The sequence below is a fragment of the Anser cygnoides genome, chromosome 4 (assembly GCF_040182565.1).
Source record: "Anser cygnoides isolate HZ-2024a breed goose chromosome 4, Taihu_goose_T2T_genome, whole genome shotgun sequence".
Taxonomy (NCBI): Eukaryota; Metazoa; Chordata; class Aves; order Anseriformes; family Anatidae; genus Anser; species Anser cygnoides.
The window spans coordinates 56,089,291-56,107,674 of record NC_089876.1 but is presented as its reverse complement, the minus strand read 5'-3'; the positions used below and the strand labels follow the sequence as shown (position 1 = coordinate 56,107,674).

General features: G+C 34.0%; 1 protein-coding gene across 6 annotated transcripts in view; it reads right to left on the bottom strand.

Moving 5' to 3' along the window:
* Positions 1-18,384, bottom strand: part of WDR17 (WD repeat domain 17) — a 63,839-nt gene that overhangs the window by 1,066 nt on the left and 44,389 nt on the right. For 4 of the 6 annotated variants that reach the window (XM_048047767.2, XM_048047765.2, XM_013190330.3 and 1 more), the window contains 14 exons: positions 18,147-18,302; positions 17,804-17,868; positions 17,282-17,414; positions 15,707-15,798; positions 14,642-14,741; positions 13,402-13,541; positions 10,942-10,962; positions 9,643-9,754; positions 8,775-8,916; positions 8,588-8,690; positions 7,623-7,724; positions 5,293-5,388; positions 4,926-5,109; positions 1,826-3,226 (listed from right to left, as the gene is read on the bottom strand). In XM_048047767.2, coding sequence (XP_047903724.1) covers positions 3,107-3,226; positions 4,926-5,109; positions 5,293-5,388; positions 7,623-7,724; positions 8,588-8,690; positions 8,775-8,916; positions 9,643-9,754; positions 10,942-10,962; positions 13,402-13,541; positions 14,642-14,741; positions 15,707-15,798; positions 17,282-17,414; positions 17,804-17,868; positions 18,147-18,302 — 1,566 coding nt within the window. In that variant the 3' untranslated portion in view covers positions 1,826-3,106. Of the gene's footprint in view, positions 1-1,825; positions 3,227-4,925; positions 5,110-5,292; positions 5,389-7,622; positions 7,725-8,587; positions 8,691-8,774; positions 8,917-9,642; positions 9,755-10,941; positions 10,963-13,401; positions 13,542-14,641; positions 14,742-15,706; positions 15,799-17,281; positions 17,415-17,803; positions 17,869-18,146; positions 18,303-18,384 lie in introns of those variants that run through there. The other 2 variants (XM_048047769.2, XM_066996176.1) reach the window with 2 other exon arrangements.

The window sequence follows — 18,384 nt, the reverse complement described above, 5'->3', positions numbered from 1 at the left end:
GTCACATTCTACAATACAGCTTTTGTTATTATTTATTTTAACAATAGTTTAATTTACTTGTTTCTATAATATTGCCTAGTTTCCTTTTCAGCTTCATTTCTTATTAGTTGATATTTATCAGTATAATTTTCTGATACAGATGATATTGATACAAGATCAGAACCCACAAAGTATAACTACTACATGGAAGTATACGAAGACTTGAAGACAAGATCTTCACAAATGCTTTTTCTTTTTTAAAAAGGAAGGAAGCTTTATTTTTCCTCCTGTTGTTCTAGTAATTTTAACTAAAGCAAAGTTAATTCTGGATTTTATTTCTTTTCTATATAAACATAAAAGCTTCACATTTTAAAAATACTAATACCTAGTCTGAAAAAACAGGTATCTAGACTTCGTAGTTTAATTTCTCTGGAAAGAATGAAGGCAGTTTCTTGCATTAGTGTAATCTTAAATTATTGCAATTTGGGATTTTATATTTTTTCCCAATGAAGAGTTCAACAAGATGGATTTAAAGTGTCATATCTAACTTTTAAAGGCAGTGTTTGCAATGGGAAGAGTTCATAGTTTGTCTTTTTTTTTTTTTTTTTAATCATTTTGGAACCCACCTAGGAGGGTGTTCTGTTCTGAGGATCTCACCTTTGGCTATACAGCCTGTGAAGCTTACAGACACTCTTTTAACAGTGGTCAGATTCTTTCAATAGAACAATGATTTTATAGGGATACAATCATGTAAAAAAATCTTACCTTAGGTATACTGAGATTTATAGTTACTAGGAAACACTTGGTATATAGCTTGCTAAATTTCATTCAAACAGAAATACTGATTTTTACAGAAGAGTCAAACAATTGTTTGAAGACAAAGGATTCTTTAATATTAAAGCAAAATACTTGTATTTGACTAGCTGTGCTGGACAATGAAGTCACACATTAACAAACAACCTGAAATTCTTTTTGAAAATAATGTAGCTATGTTTTGACAGTTGCAACCAGTTTTAGCAGCAGACACACTTAACTTTTTTTTGCATGTTCCCCTCACTCACCAGATGGGGTACAATTATGTTAAAGAAAATGCAACCTCATTTTATTCACAATGACTGTTACCTGATGGATCCCAATATAAAAAGTGCCCTTTGACTTAATTTTTGTATTTCAACAATGAAACAATTATTAACCCTCACTCTCTAGTTTAATGAGGGAGTAAATTTGTCTAAGACTCCATGTTAAGGCACAACTTAGGCACAACAATTGATGCAGTAATACTACGTCTTCTAAGGTATTTGAACTATGATGTATTCGTAAAAATCCTTAAGACACAGCATAAGTTTTGAAATACAGCTGAGTGGCAGTAGAGTCAATCTTTCAGATCCTATCATCAGACATAGGGTTGCACATTCAGTTCTTACCTTTGCTCTCCAATTTTATATTAAATTACACAATCTCATGTGTACTAAAGGGTAACAGTCTTTCAAGCAACCCATCAGATATTGACTGCTGGAAAATTATTTCACAAACTATGAATTTTTATTTCTGAAATCCAACTCTTAATTCCCCAAGCTCCACAGGGTTGAACAAAGGAAAACATTTTCCAAACAATACCTGCAAAAAGTGAAAAATTGTTCTAACACCTAGGTATGTACAGAAATGTTTTTGTATAGATTACAAAGCAGCTATGATTTTTTCCAACATATTCTTATACCAGAAATCCTGTAATAATATTCTAAAACAGACAAAATGGAATCTTAACCTTTTAAAAATAGAAAAAAAAGATAGGATTTGTTGATTTCTAATCTCCATCCCACCTTTTTGGAATGGTGGCATTGTTATTTCTAGTTAGATGAGGGTATTGCTTACTGACCTATTGAGGGTTGTCTTGGATAAGGTCTATTAAAAAGACCTTGTGTTACTTCTGATTTTACAGGAGTTGCTCTAGAAATAATTCTGCCAATTTCTAAATGTAACTTCTTTATATTTTATATAACTAGCGGGATTTTAAAATTTATTTTAAAGAGGCAGCAAAAAATGTAACAATGGGTTACGTAGATTTCTGACTGAGTGCCATCAAGCTGAAAAGAACCAAGGCATCTTTTCTACAGGTGAATAATTCAAATTATAAGATTTCTCCTATAATTAAATTCCATACTATATACATCTTTAAAATTTAAATATTCATAGTATTCTATTGACATATTTTTCTTCCCATTTGAGCACAGCATTAGTAAATAAAAATATATGCACAAGTATTTGTTTCTGGTCCATCATACTATATGTATATTTATAACTAATATAAAATGTAAAAAGAAAACACATTTTAAATGTATATAATATATTTAAATAATTTCAATACAGTTGTTTGTCCCTTACAAACCCTCTGTTTAAAAAAAAAAAAGGTTTCTATACATTTTAGTTTCTGGTTAGGGAACTATAATGGGGACAGTTGCCAAAGACGAACTTACTAGAAAATAGAGTATTATAATGTAGATATTCAAACCTATCTAAACAAAACATTACTAAACATCTTTTTACTGCTATTAAAGCACATAAGTAATAGATGAAAAAATCATCTAAGCACTTGAAATATTACTTTTGCTATAGAATTCTGTATGTAAAGACTAGTTAAAATTAAAAAAGGGGACACCGTTAATCAGCTGCAGGATTTCAGTCATTCTAAAAATGGGTTGCAGTGGCTATCCATAAAGTCACTATGTATTTAAAAGTGTGTTTATGAATTTCACAGTTTTGTTATCTGTATTTTGATAATGTGCAGATAGTTGCCTACTTGCTTTACAAGGCATTTGTTTACACAAATTTAACAGAAATGTGTCTGCATTGTCTGACAACAGTTCTTACTTAAAAAAAAGGCATGGCTGTCAATTAAGTTAGGACTTTTTCTCTTTGGATTCTCAAATAACTTTTTCTTTGGATTATCAACAAACATTTATACAGAAATCTTTTTCTTGTTCTCATATTACAGTTTTCAAAGTCCAAGTAATTGCCTTTCAGGAGGGATCAACTGCCATCTTTCTGTCCTTTGACAAGCAAGGTTAAATTGCTATTAACCCCCAAACTGTTATTCTAAGAACTACAAAGAACAGAGGAAAACACTGCATCAAAATGGGTTAAGTCGTATTCCTGTTCCTAGTGGTGAAAAAGGATTCACTTTGGCCCACATCAAAGCATCATTCAGTGAAATAGCAGATTTTCCATCTTCAAGGAAGAACACTGGACCCTGTACAGCAAAAATGTTTGGAGAGGGAAAGAAAAACAAAGTACACAAGTATTGAGTAAAGACTACCAGAATGACAAACACATTTTGTTGCATCTGAGAAGCATGTAAAAATCAGATGTACATCTGTCACCTAAATTTATGCAAAAATAGTACCTAGTCAACTCAAAGCTTTGATACTGAATTTGTAATGCACAATTGTTAAGTGAACTGGTTATCTTCTAAAATCTGGAGACCCAACATTTTGTAATCTTTTCTATTTTTTGATTTTTATAATTGTATTCTATATGTTTGTCAGTAATTCAGGCAAAATTTAACTGTAAAATAAGAGTCCAAGGTAAGATTTTTTTTTTCCCTTCACAATATTGTACATATTTCGCTGTAATTATCTGTGGTGATCTTTGTTTTTTTTCATCCTAAAAGTAAATAAATATGTATATATAACACCTGCACGGAGGCTACATGCAGTCTACAGGAAAATTTCAACTGTTTACTATGAAAAACATGAAGGACAAAACACCGATTTATCTGTTGGGAGAAAAGCTATCTGCTGATTTCCTCATCTGATAAAATACAGTGTCAAAGCTGCAATTTAGTTTTAAGCGCCTTCTTCTCTGAACTTACCACTTAAAACTGTAAAACCAAGCAATTAGGTTACTATACCTTAGTATTAACTCAATGAATTGTGAGCTGACCCGCAGCCTAAAGCAATGACTCCTAATATTTGCTAATCCAGAGATTAGGATATTGTAGACAACAAACTGGTGACACCGTATTTGCTATTCTTGTCGAATGGATTATAACAATGACATCTTTCTGTGGCTGTTAGCAACAGCTAACACGTGGCATGTATTTTCCTCTGAGCCATAGCAAAGACCACTGGTCTAATGTGGAGGTGTTGGCAGCAAATCTTTTAGACTTGAGGATGCTCAGTTTGTAATTCTGTTTACCTCAAGGACCTCGCTAGCATTTTGTGATCTCCAATTTCTGATACAAAACCATCCCTCTTAATCCTTGAACAACTCTCTCATTCTTTGGGCTGGCATCTTGCACTGGACAGAGGAAATAGACTCAGCCTCATACAAGAGAGTAATGTGACATTGAAGCAGTGCTTGGAGAAAGAAGCCTTTGAGTAGTGTTTTCAGGCCCTTCAATTTCCCCTTTGCGAAAATAACAACATATACCAAAGAAGCATTAAAAGGACTAGTACATTTTGATCATAAAGCCCTATGCAAGTGAAAAATAAATATATTTGAATATTTACTTTTCTAATATTTAGCTTTAATTAATGAATTTTAAGTTTTATATTATACATTTCCATAATGATTAATTCAAACAATAGAATAATGTCAGTATGTTGTTGAAAACAGAAAAACAGGATTTTTTTTTAATTTAAACTGCGGTGAGGTAGGAGTTAATAAGTTGAAACCACTTTAAAAAGAACATTTGGCAAAATAAATTTGTCTTTCCCATGGAAATTTAAAAGTTCTGGTTTGGGAAGTTGGGCAATCGTTAGTTTGGACAATTCTTTATATAGCTTTTCTAACACAGCAGATCTCAGCACTTGTCCTCTTTAATTTCTGCTACTCTGACAACACATTCCTCCCACATGATGGGCTGGCTAGACATTAGACTTACGGTAACCTCACAACTAGCCAACACTATCACCAAGACAGAATACCTTGGCTCTCTGAAACTGTACCTGTATCCTTAGCCCAGTCAAACAAGAGATGTGAACATCAGAATGACTAGGAAGATTTGATCCAGTGACATAGTCTGGCCCAGTCATTCCTTTCAGAGGCTCCTCTTGTATTCGTGATACCAGTATCGAATACACCATTTTTTGCGATTCAGATGGTGGGGTGCATGGCAACTCATCCGTATGCCTATGAACAAAAGACACTTATTTTTCAACCATACATCATAGTATGCATTAGAAATTAATGTCCACATAATAGCAATTTTTTACATTCAGGTTAAAATTTTACAAAGGGATAAATACTGTATTTACAAATAAACATTTAAATGCCAGTAGTCTCATTCATGCTAATTTCATATTTTGCACCTACTTGCTTAACTGAGTACAAGCTTGCCATGCATCTAATTCCTCAGAGAGCTGTTCAATTTTCAAAGGTACAGATACTTCCCGTCTTTTTAAAAGCTGACTGAAAAGGAATAAAAATAATTAAAGTCCAAATTAATTCTATTAATATTTTCTTGAAAGAAAAATAAGATAGACAATAGTAATATCAAAATATTTTGATGCAACTTTAGCATTTGATCCTTCATAATAATCACGAATATAAAACCATAGAAATATTACATTACTAGATATTCTAGTATACTAGAAAAAGTATACTTTTTCATTAAGCTTCTCTTCAATTATCTGTTTGTTTTTTTTTGTTTGTTTTGTTTGTTTGTTTAAGGCCTCTCTATATTTTAAGGCTTTTATTTTCTTATGACAAGTTTACTAAAAGTAAGGGCATATATATAATGTGATAAAAATATGGTTACAATGATGGTGGTTTAATACATGCTCTGGGATAGCCTTGTTTTATCTGATTACCTGGGGAAAACAGAGTTTCAAAAAACTTCCAATGGATTTATTGTTATTATTTTAAATTAAAATATAATACAAGTGACAGTTACTACCAGACCTAATTCAGCAAGCTTCCATCTCTGTTGGACTGCCTTAAAATGTCCAGTTTAAGCATGTATGTATACAAGTGTCCAGTTTCAGATGGCCTGAAATCTAAAAACCTACGAATCCCAAAAATGCTGTGCAATCTGAGAAAAAAATAGAGCAGTTTTGTTCAGTGGTTCTTTAAATCCCAAGAAAACTTAAAGCTTGACAGCCAAAGTATCACAGTCTCTGACTGTTTGTTACTAGCCTATTAGTTTCCGTATCAGAATAGCCCTTCTGTAAAAGCTTATATTTCTTCTTGTTGTTTTCAGTATGTAAACCTGTGGCTCATAAAAGAAATAAAACCAGTGCTGTTTCCTTTCCTGTTTGCACACTCAGGTTTCAGGGATGACGATGGCTAAGAGGAAAGGAGTGCTGTCTAGAATGTAATGGAGAGGAGTCAAAGAAATGGGGCAAACACACAGATCTAAGATCTGTTAAATTTATGCTGTTTATTTATTGTTGGTAGAAAATTCTGATAAAACATCAGGAAAGCTCACAGTTTAGGGTTCAAAAGGATTGGACAACATGCAACATTTATTCTCAATGAAGAGATAAACAAGCTGTAATTTTTACCAAAGCTGCAGGTAGTGTCACAGTATTAGCTGGAGCAATGCCAAAGCAGACTGCATTACAAAATCAGCAACATCTTGGACATAGCTTTGCTACACAGCAAAATGGGTGACAAAACCAAAAAGATCTGATGGTGCCAAATTGTGAGGGAGAGGTTATGCTAGAAATGGAAATTACTTATCTGGACAGCAGTGTCCTTACAAATCAGAGAGGAAGACTAAATAATAGTTAAAGTTTGATGAAGGAATACTAAAATATTGTATATAAACCTATTTTATTTAACAGATAAGATAAAGATTATAGATCTTATTTTTTTTCCTTTCAAGTTGAGTGGATTGAGTCAAGTCAGTCAAGTCAAAGTGGGTTTGGGACCCAGCTTGGGTCAAGTAAGGTCAAGTTGGATTGGGTCAAGTGGGTCAGGCCACATGGAGTCAGATCAGGTCAAGTGAACCAAGTGGGACAGGTCAGGTAGGGTCAAGACGGGTTGGGCCAAGTGGGTGAGGTTAAGCCAAGTCAGGTCAGGTCAAGTGCACCATGCAGGTCAAGTTGGTGAGATCAAGTTGAAAGGGCCAGATCACATCAAGTGGGTAAAGTTAAGTCAGGTTAAGTCAAGTGACTAGGCTGGTCTGAGTCAAGAGGAGTCAGTGGGCTAGACAAAGTAAAATGCTTGCAGATAGGGAATATTAGCTTAGCAAGTACCAGAAGGTCAAGACAGGTGTCTTAGTGGGAAATCAAGTAAGTCATGAGGTCTACAGTCACAGCTTGTCCTTGTTGTTACTGAACAAGTCTTCACCAAGTGGTCTACACTGATACAAAATTATATATTTACAGTTACGGTTCTAATCATGCATGGAGGCAATGCTGAATATTCATCTACTTCTAATAATCTGTTTTTCATAAAGAACTACAAGTTTGAGTGAAATCCTGAATTCACAACTTGTTGCGCTAACTCAAGAACTTTTATTAACATAATGCACAAAAACAAAGTAAAGAAGGCTCCATAGCAGGCATGGGTACACCACTATACACCACTCACAGAACTGAGACCTCAGATTTTTTTGTGGGGGAGAAGCGTGGACTATCTATGACATACACCTTAATAGGGATTGAGATTCCTAAGTGTTATTGAAAGCTTAATATTACCTTGTATATTCATAAAGTGCAGGTACAATGCTATTGTACTGTCTTCTGATAGCAAGTAAAGCACCAATGTAACCACACAAAATCAACAACTCATTCCGAAACCTATAAATGGATAAGTATTAATCATAAACAATAAGGATTTCGAGCATTTGCAAAAACCTTAAACTTATATTCAAGTATATGATTTTAAAAACTAATTTATCAGTCCTTCTTTCATGGGTAATACATGTTTGCTGATTGTTTACTTTCTTTGTGGTGTGATATAATTGTTAAAACAGATTTTATCTGCTGTGTACTGATTTTAGTTATTAAATTTTAAATAGCAAGTATAACACAGTTAATAAGCCCAATCACATAAAGCTGCGAAAAGAATGCACTCAGACATTTTAACGTAATAAAACTCTAAAATGTAAATAAAATTGTCTCACATATTTGTATGGTTTTCAGTACCGTCAATTTTCCCCACAGAACAGAGGTAAGAGTTAAGCTTTCTGCTCCTTTCTTTACACATACACTTGTGCAGATACCCAGACCTAGCTTCAACCACATTTTTTATGGAAGGCAAACCACAGCACTCCAAATATTTTAGAGTTAATTTTAAGAGTGCCAACTTTTCCTTGACGTAAAAACCCATATTGTGTGTGGTACCACTACTCCTTTTCTTCAGGAAACTGAAACAAGTTGTGATCCAAGTGAACTTCTTCAAATACGGCCAACCTTGACTCACCCATTGTAAGTGCCTCACAGAGAAAGAAGAAGAAAAATATCTTTTCCTTCTTGCTAAATTTAGAAGAATTGCACATTCAATTCTCCATACTGGGAATTAGCCTGCTTGTTGCAATCTTTTTGTAGCCCTCTTCTGGTCAGCAAAAAATACATTAACAATGTGTACCTATAGTTATTTTTATTCCAAATGTTTCCTTTAATTAAACTTGCACTTCTATAATCAGGTAAAACATACTCACTTGCTACATTTATGCAACACTAATCGTTCGGTACGTATGTAACTTAGAAGATCAAGATATGGGCAGATTGAATCTAAAGTCCAGTCTGAGCTACGAAGTTGTTCTGTTGAAAAACGGAAACAAAAATATCTGAAGAGGCAGGCTGTAAAAATTACTTATGCTTAAAGAAGTTTCTTCATTTAAGTACCTTTCACATATTGAATGCCAATAGGGAGAGCCTTCTCTGGTTCTGTGCTTAACAGATAGTACTTTATAGCTTCAAATATATCCCCGTCTGCCTCAGTTGTCTCTGCCAATCGCATACATTCTTCTGCATCAGGAAGATTACACTAGAAAACAAGGTTTTTGCTAAAGAATTATTGTAATACTCAAACAACCATCTAAGATGCACAGAAATACTGAAGCTTGTATACATCATTAAGATCAAACTCTCTGAAGATATTGTTTGAAGGCCATACCTCCATATAACAGGCATTAAAAAGCCATCTAGAGTAGAGATGACACTGCTGAAGGAGAAGGTTCTGTAACTATCAGCTTCAATTGCTAGTGATTTTGTGAATTTGTTACTATTCCTTTGAAGATGTACAGCCTGAGTTTAAGGGAGGGAGTTAGTGGCGCAGACTCCTTCTCTGCTGAAGACGAAGGGGGGGGGGGGGGGGAGAGGGGAGGGGCAGGATTTAAGGAGATTACAGACATCAAGATGTAAAACAATTCAGGGTAGTACAGAAAGGTGATCTGCCAAGTCATGATTAGGCTGCACTTCAGTGAGGAGGAAGTTATAAATCCTACTGACAAATAATGGTGAAGATCATAAGCTACTTCTGGAAGCAACCTGTGCCATGGAAATACTGCACATGCTAGAATTAAAGAACTAAAGTTCTTGTACTGAAAATAAAGTCAATAAAGAATAAAAGAGAAAAAAAGGTATTGAACATACATAAAAATGTTAGTGACAAAATCACCTTAAATTTATTTGGCATTATATGTTCTGAAATAAGAAACAAATCATTACAACACCTCTTTTTAGGATTCAGGTAAATTCTTTCTCATTGTACCTTTTCATGTAGGTCATTTATTTCTGCTATGCATCCAGGATAAAAAGCACATAGCTTTACCAAATGCAGTTTATTATCAGGAATCATCATAAGAAGATCGGCTGCTAAATCCCTGCACAAACACAAAGCAACATGTTATTCTTGATGGTTTGTAATAAAAGGAAACAGTTTTCCCTTTACCTTCCTTCTACACAGATGAGTTTACTGGGAGGAAAAAAAAAAGGCTATTTTTAGAGAAGATCAGAAGCAACCTGTGAGTCTATTTTTGGTACAATAAATGAGGCTTAAGATTTCAATCAGTAGCTTACTAAGGCCTAAAGAAGGAGGTTCTACCTCTTCCTTCCCTTATATCTCCACTTCCCTTCAATTCTTATATCTTTTTGTTCCAGTTTTCAAAGGCATCATCCCATCCCTCATCAATTTCTCTGATGCACATATCATCACAAGGTAGGCAAATCCAGGTCACTACCTTGCAAAAATCAAATTGTCTCTTTTTTTTTTTTTTTGAGATTTCTAATTATTTTTTTTTTAATGTTACTTTAGGTGGTTGAATTAAACAACCGTGCAATCCTCAAGTGTAAGAACCACCTCAAAGTGAGATGGAAGAACACGTGAGCAGGGATTAGAAGGGAAAGTAGGACCTCTCCCATTGAAAGAAAGGTGATAGTGTGGCTCTGTCCTGAAACCATATCCTCAGTCAAACTGCCAGAAGTTGAGGGTAAAAGGCTTTTAGAGCACCATGACATCAGCATAAAACATCTTTCAGCCATTCAGAATGGCTACAGCTTCTGTGATAAAAAGATTATATAAGAAAAGAATGATACCTATTTTCATCCTTCTGATTAAACACAAAAAAATGTGCTTTAGCAGACTGATGTTTCTGAAGTATTCTCTACTTCTTACCATTTGTTTACTTCCCCACCCTACTTTACACAAGAAGCAGCTGGAGAGAAAGCATGTAAATACTAGCAAATGATTTAAAAAAAAATCATATCGAGCTGTAAATAACTAATTATTTTTATTGTTTTGTGTCTCTCCTACTCATGCAGGCATCATTTCTCCTGTGACCCACAAGACTGACTTGCCACTGTGTAAGGCAAAATCTCCTACTGAGTTCCCCTGGCTTGTCAGAATGCAGTCCTTGGCTTAAAAATGTAATTTGCTGTCCAATATCTGTAACTGCTTTCCAACCCACTTCCCATCTATGATTAAATAATGAGGACACATTTTAAATTTATTTTTAGCATTAGTGAAGTCGCACAGTTTTCTAATCTCTCCTTCTAGAAAGAAGCAAAATACCTGTATCCAAGTGATGGAGAGCTAAAAGGAAGACATTGAAACAGTAATGAACAAAACTTTGTTTTGTATTCTTAACTTTGTATACAGAAGAAAGATCTAACAGAACATCTACAAAAGCAAATCTAATAGTCAGGTTAGCTGACTGTGTTTAAAAGAAATCTTTTCCAATGCCTTTTAACAACCTAACAAACCTAATGCCAAAAGGTCTTTGGAAAATGTGTTATATTATTATTATTACTATTATGCAATAGCCACTTTTCTAAGATACAGAAAGGCCCTTTCAGAATATAGTATATTTCACAATTTTTTAGACTATTTTCAAGACCAGTTAGTCACATGTACTCAACTTCAAATGTAGTAATTGTTTTTTTAAGTGACTAGAAACTGCTCAGCTGAAAACTGAAATCAAATGTTTATTACAAAAAAATACAAAGCAAACCTCATATAATGGCTTCAAATTGTGTTACCTTGAATGTTTTTGTAAGAATTGGATTGTAAAAAAATGACAGTTAGCCTCAAGAACAAAGTAAGGTGTCTGAGTCAGAATATGCAGAATTCAGTGTTTCAAGGAAAATGCCACTAGCCTTCTAAATAGCAGAAGGAAGTTCATTTTAGCAGTATTTAGGCACTAAACACACATAAAATGAAAATGGTCTTGTTAAACTCACTCATTTTTTCCCAAATGCTCATGTGTTTTCCCAAGGTTGCAGATTTGGATTGGTTGGGAAGGGTATGCATCTTTGGTTTTGACTTTTTTTTTTGTTTGGATTTTATATTTTAGAGCATTTCTAAAAAAGCATTCCATCAATAATTTATTTCATTAGCAATCAGCCTTCTGGTATTCCCTGAGGAATTAAGTTAATTAACACAATTGTTTCTCGGCAATGAAACACTTTTGATTGGTGGATTTCCCTAAGCATAATAATCAGTATAGAGAAAAAGTGAGGCCTTCAACAAATAGGCCCAGAGGCCCTCAAAGTCCAGCTTCCCCATTCATCATCTTATGCATGCAGATGACTAAAGGATACTTATGCTATGCTGTCAGCATCTCTTTATTACAAAATATGGATCTCTTGTTCATTTCTACAGAATAGAGAAATATGCTGTATTGGCTGCAAATCAGAATCAAGGATTGCATGGTATAGCTATAACAGATATTCTGTATAGCATATGGAACACACTGATAAATCCAGATGTATACTTGGGCAACATACACCAGACTAGTTTAAAATTTTATTATGTGTACTCATGTAGACTGCAATGTAGACATGCCATAGGCTTGCAGAAATTTTATATACATACTTACATGTAAATGCCGTACTTTTACTAGTGTTTCTTATAGCACTGAGATCAAAACAAGTTTTAACTACGGAACTGGATATATACATCGATTATGAAATACCCTCTAATAGGAAGCACTGCAGGTAAAGTGAAACAATCTTCACAATGAATGCAGGGAGAACAGAGAAAGAGCTTCAGAGACTTTAGAAGATGCAGATGGAGTTGCCGGAATAACTCTGTTAGACTTGGTGCGATGTGGACATGCTAAATCATTATGGATCCAAAGTAGCAAGTCATCCATTTCTTATTATATCTTTTTCTGCAGTGCTTCTTTTTGTAGGCTAAATGCTCTGTAGAAAGGAGTTCCACTATATTTCTCTCAGGCTACCCCCAGATGCTTGAGCAAATACCAACTTTAGCAGCAAAACTGAGGCTTGATTAAAATATCTGTTTAAACACATGTTGTATATTGAATGTCAATTCTGAAACACTGTACAGCTTCCAAATATATCTTAGCAAGATTTTCTGTTTCACTGGTGGACAACAAACAGACCCAAACTGTACCCTTCAAAGTAAAACAACTATGAGGAAGACGAGAAAGTTTAGCAGAGGGATGAAGTTTTCCCTATATGCAACAGAGAAATTACCTACTCCTGCAGAATTAAATAGTAAACCTGTTTCATCTTTAGATCTTATCAGCTGTCCTGTACTGTATATCCAATACAGACGTAAAATAATATGTCAGCCTCTTAGGGTTTTATATTGTAAAGCAAGTACTTAAAATCACTTTTGCACTTTTTTTCTACCTGAACTTCTGTGCTTATGAACTTTATAATTCAATTCTAGCCTTACTTTGTCTGAAGCAGTCATTTTTACTGAGTACAGACTAGGACTTACTATGTTAGTTATTGCCCAAGTATGTACCTAGCTTTTTCAGCACATTTCATACCCCAAATGACACAGACTCTTCTCTCCCTTACAATGCATACATAATGTATTTTGAGATTAAAGTGGAACATTTGCATTCTCCATGCTTTATAAGTCTAATTTTTACTCAAGCAGACATCTATCTACCCATAGCGGTCTGGCGTACATATAAGTTTCAGAATGAGAAACACCTTTATTGTTTTGGTCAGGGGGAAAAAAATAAATAAATCTTTGGAGTAAAAAAATTCTTACCATGTTGTTACTGTCATACATTTTCTTGCTAGTAATTCTAGGGCATAATGTGTTGCTTGCGCTGCATTTTCTCCTAAGACAGTACCCACACTGATTGCCAACTCCAGTTCATTTCCACGAATCAGGTTTGCCATCGCAAGCTTGCTCAATGAAAAAGTTATATCATTAAGGGACACAAGCATTTTTGTGGATTCACTGCATTAAGCATATGACATTCACCTATGAAACTGCCTTTTACAGGACAAAATAAGCATTAATTAAAGCAACTTTTCTATAAAATTTGGGCCGCTTGAATGAGACCATCACATACCACGTGTTATTAGTTTTCAAATAACCAAATAGATTTCCTTTAGCAGAAACTTCCTTTATTGAGAGAGATTAAACATCATACATAACAAGCAAGATAGTGTTTCCTTTTTGTCCTAGGTAAGGACAGTAGTATTCAGAGTACATATTTCCCCCCTTTTGATTAAATGGGGAATATAAAAAACAGGAATGACTCTCCTGTTCATATCCTCTTTGGGTAACTGGAGTTCCTGATAGGGATAATAGCATATTAAACACTAAGAGACTATACAAAACTTGAAACTTGTCTGTTTTGAAATACAGGCATTAACTGATTATTGCTTTCTCTCAACAACATATTAAGATGGAATTTTACTCATCTGGGGAGACAGAGAAGGAAGAACGTATTGGGTCAGCAACAACAAATTCCAGAGGAAAGTCCGTGAGGAAAAGAAATAATATGTAAAACTACAAACAAAAAACTAACGTTCCTCACAGATCAGCCATATTTTTGGGCTGAGGTTTGTTTTTTTTTTTTTTTTTTCCTATTTGCTTCATTTATATTGCAAATTTGATGGAAATTGCATTCATTGTAGTACAACGGAGTTTCAATTCTGAGTAGGTCTTTTTAGTCAGCATAAACCGTAAACAATAATACTTATGTATATATATAAGGTACTTATGTACTGTATATTTTCTAATATATAAAATACTTTATTTACTAAAATTCAATTAAACAACAACATATGTTCATGTTCTATGCATGAGAGAAACCTTGAATTTAAAACAATCTTGAATTTAAAACAATGGAGTTTTGCCACTAACTTCAATACTGTAAGAACCAATACAAATAAATACAGAGCAAATAATAAGTTTAGTTAGTAGAATTTAGAATGTGGCAGACATTTGAAAAAACTGTCAATATGTGGAGATGTAATAAGGAAATCAATGTTACCTCTATATTTTCAACAGCCAGATGGCAACATGCTGCAAGCACTGCATGGCCGTCTTGGAAATACCATTCTGCCAATTCTTTACTGACTTTCTGAAGGAGCCTGCAATAACAAAACATGAATTCAGCAAGATCACTTTAAGGTTGCAGGTGTTTGGTTCTGTATTTAGATACAAGTCACATTTGTTTATGTACCCTAAAATTTTTATATTTGACTTACAAATAAGGACACCACACAGTCAAAAATGGAACTGGTTTGAGCTGAATCCACCTATGTTGGTGCACATTCAGGTGGGTCAGTTTCACAAAATCCACACCAGCATTGAAATCTCTCTTCAAATCGAGGGAAGAGAGATCAAATGTTTGGGTATTTATTCCGTACCTGGGAACACTGCATAAATATCACTCCAACTACTCAAAAACTGTGCGTGTAAATGAAGTAGCTACACAGACTCCAAACTGTTTTTGTTACTATACGTACAGCATGACAATGTGATTTAAGTTTTTAAGTGTTGTTCTTAACAAGGAGAGATGCATGGCTTCTTTGTCAGCACACACAAAGAAAATATGTCTGTTAGTGTAAATTTTAGAAACTTCACTGATGAAAAACAGTGAAGCCTTCAGAAGACGCATAAAACACAGGGTCTTATAGATACTTACTAAGTCTTACTCTACACTTCCCAAAAGTTCTAATGTAATAAAACTATATATCTAAAAATATTTAAGTGCATAGGAATAGTGCAGCTCCTTAAAGATCAAGAAAAAGAAAAGGATACTTATAATAAATATAACTTAATATAATACTTATAATAATATAAATATAAGGATACTTATAATAAATACATATGACAAATGCAACTAGAAAGGGCAAGTGGCATAACTGGGGAAATTATACACTGTAGCATCAGTTAGTTGTAACCGTCTCCCTATCAACTAAATACTAGAAGATGTAATATTTTGTTGTCAAATTCTACATTGCTGTTGCCAAATTAAACCAGGTTTATGTTTCTTTATGACTTTATATACTGCACCAAAATGAGGCTTTAGTTATAAATTAGAAAAGCTTACTCATTATAATCATCTGTATTGTTTAAATCAGAATGTGAAGATCCAGTTGTTGTGGAGAGTGGTGACATTTGTATATTTCCCTCACAAGCTGCCTAGAAGTGAATAAAATGACAGATTCATTAATGTGCCAATCAAAACTGACATGAAATGTTATTTTCAACAAAGATAAATTTGAGATCTGTAAAAATTCTTCTAAAGCCCAATTAGAACAAAGGAAACGTTTAGACCAACAAACCTATACATAGCTAAATCTTAGCCTGTTTTTATTCAGCCATATAAGAAATTCTACAGAAGCAAGAGACCTCTTCCCCCCCGTGCATTTGTAGAGGATTTTTCCAGTTTTTCAATAAACTTCAAATGGACAGTGAAGCCTGCAAACTTGATTTTTACTCTCCTAGGAAAAAGTGGCTGAGAGTGGAGGATGAACTCCATGGCCACACCTCAATATGCAATCCGATCAATCTGGAAAAGTTTATATCGTGGCATAAACCAAACCTCTTTTGTTTCTTGAAATACATTATTTCTAATGTTAAGTGAAAAGAAATCAGTGTGGCTTATAACGAAATTCCTTCATGCCCTTTAAGGTGCAGCTTGTATAATGCCATTAAAATTCAAGGCTCAATTAAAATGGTAATTAAGTCCTGGCATTTTATTGCTTAATATTATCTGATTAAACATTTGAAACACACTACTCTGTTAATTGTAATAAAAGCAAACCCTGTAATGCCTGTCTTCCAAAAAATTAAGTGAAAAGGTGCTTTGAGGTTCACAATTTATACCGCGTTAAATTTAACAAAATACAGATAGACAGTTTCTAAGGGACCAATTCACGTGCATTATTATTCAAGTTCCCAGGTATGAGCCAATTAAACTCTTGAGAACAGGTAGGCATGAGAAAGTGTGCCAGGGACATATCTTGACAGTTTTATTTAACAAGCTGTACTAAGGAGACAAAAAAAATAATCAAAAAGAATAAAATGACAGGAAGAAAGAGTGAAACAAAATATCAGTCTTGCATGTTTTGTGCACCCTTTAACTTGTGCTTACATTAGGAAGCAGAAGGGACATGTCCCTCGTGATAATAGGTTACGCTATTTTTTTGCATTCATTTAAAAGTTAGAATCATAGAATCACTGTTGATTTCCTATATTGATTACTACTGAAATTGAATGGTTTCACCCGAAGATTCTAGAGGAAGCAGTATAACCAAGACCTTCGTAGAAATGCAAGAGAAATCCTACATGCCTTAAAAGTTAAGGGCAGTTCTGACTGATAAAATCAGGTTAATTTTTTACTTTAACCAAACACTAATATATCAGCTTTCATTATAGTTGTTTGACTGCAATTCAGAAGAATCAGACTTAAAATCTGTAAGCATGAGATACCTTCTTATGATTTCTTAGTAAAAACTGGCCAATAAAGAATGAAAGTGAAGAGTAGGGTTTCATTATTTAGCCATTTTGCAAACGTGAACAGAGCTAGCCTTTTAAATATGCTCGTCATCTTCAGAATCAGAAATGAATACATAAATGAATACATAAATGCTATTGCATACACTGGTATATGTAATAATACCTGCGCAACAAGCAGAGCCTCTTTAAGCTGGCCTCTTGAGGTAAAGAAAGAAACTAGTTTCTTTACATCTCCAATAGCTATACAGTATGGGATGACATCATCATTTTCTTCCTGAATCAACTGATCAGCTCTCCTAATTAAACAAATGAATAAACAAACAAGAAAGGTCTACATATAAAATTGATCACCACATTTTATGGAACAGGTGTTAGATGAAGTTCAAGTTCACTGAAACACATCTACTCTTCCAGATCTCAGACGACTTCCGAGTTGTAAGGATACTGCTCTCTACTGCATAATAACTTTCCAGTCAAACTTATAATTTATGTTTAACATTTTAACTTGATTTACATACCCCCAATCATTGTTGAAATCCCTAAGAGTTCCAGCCCAAACCTTACTGAACAAAACGTAACATCACTATAATCTTGTAAGAGAACCCAAGTACTACTGATATCTTTCCTACTTATGTTATTTTATGAACAGAAGTTACAATTCAGCACTGTATTTTTATCACTTTACCTTTGCATTAACTTCCTCCAATACTTCATCGATACACCAGGTGCAACTGAGAGAGCTTTGTCCCACTAGAAGAAAGCAGCAATACGTTTTATCTGAGCATTTTATTTTAGGAAAGAGCTGTATTTTTAATTATTTTTCATGTTTCTTCTGTTACAATAAATTCATCAAAAGGTTTAAAATATTAATGAGCTATTTATTAGTCTGTGTATGTTAAAAACAATATATCTGGATCACTTTTTTCTGGATTTATTATCCCTTTTGTTCCTATACCAGCTTTACTTGGGTAGCTGGTTTTCATAAACTTTTGTATTTTATTGTTTTCAATAATGGTCTGATATTTTACCTCTCCAAGCTCTACCATCAGTTCACAATATCGCTGAATTTGTCCTAATCTTAAATGTATTTCTGCAGCTTCTTTAAGCCTTTCCTCTTTGCTTGGTGCACCGATACCACCTCCAAACTTGGACATTTTTACAGTCGTCAGTTCTTGTGCTTTGGACTGATAAAAAAAATTAAAGAGTACTCCAGTTGGTTTTCTGTGATGAAAACAAGTTTTCTTAAGAATGAATTATAATCAAGCA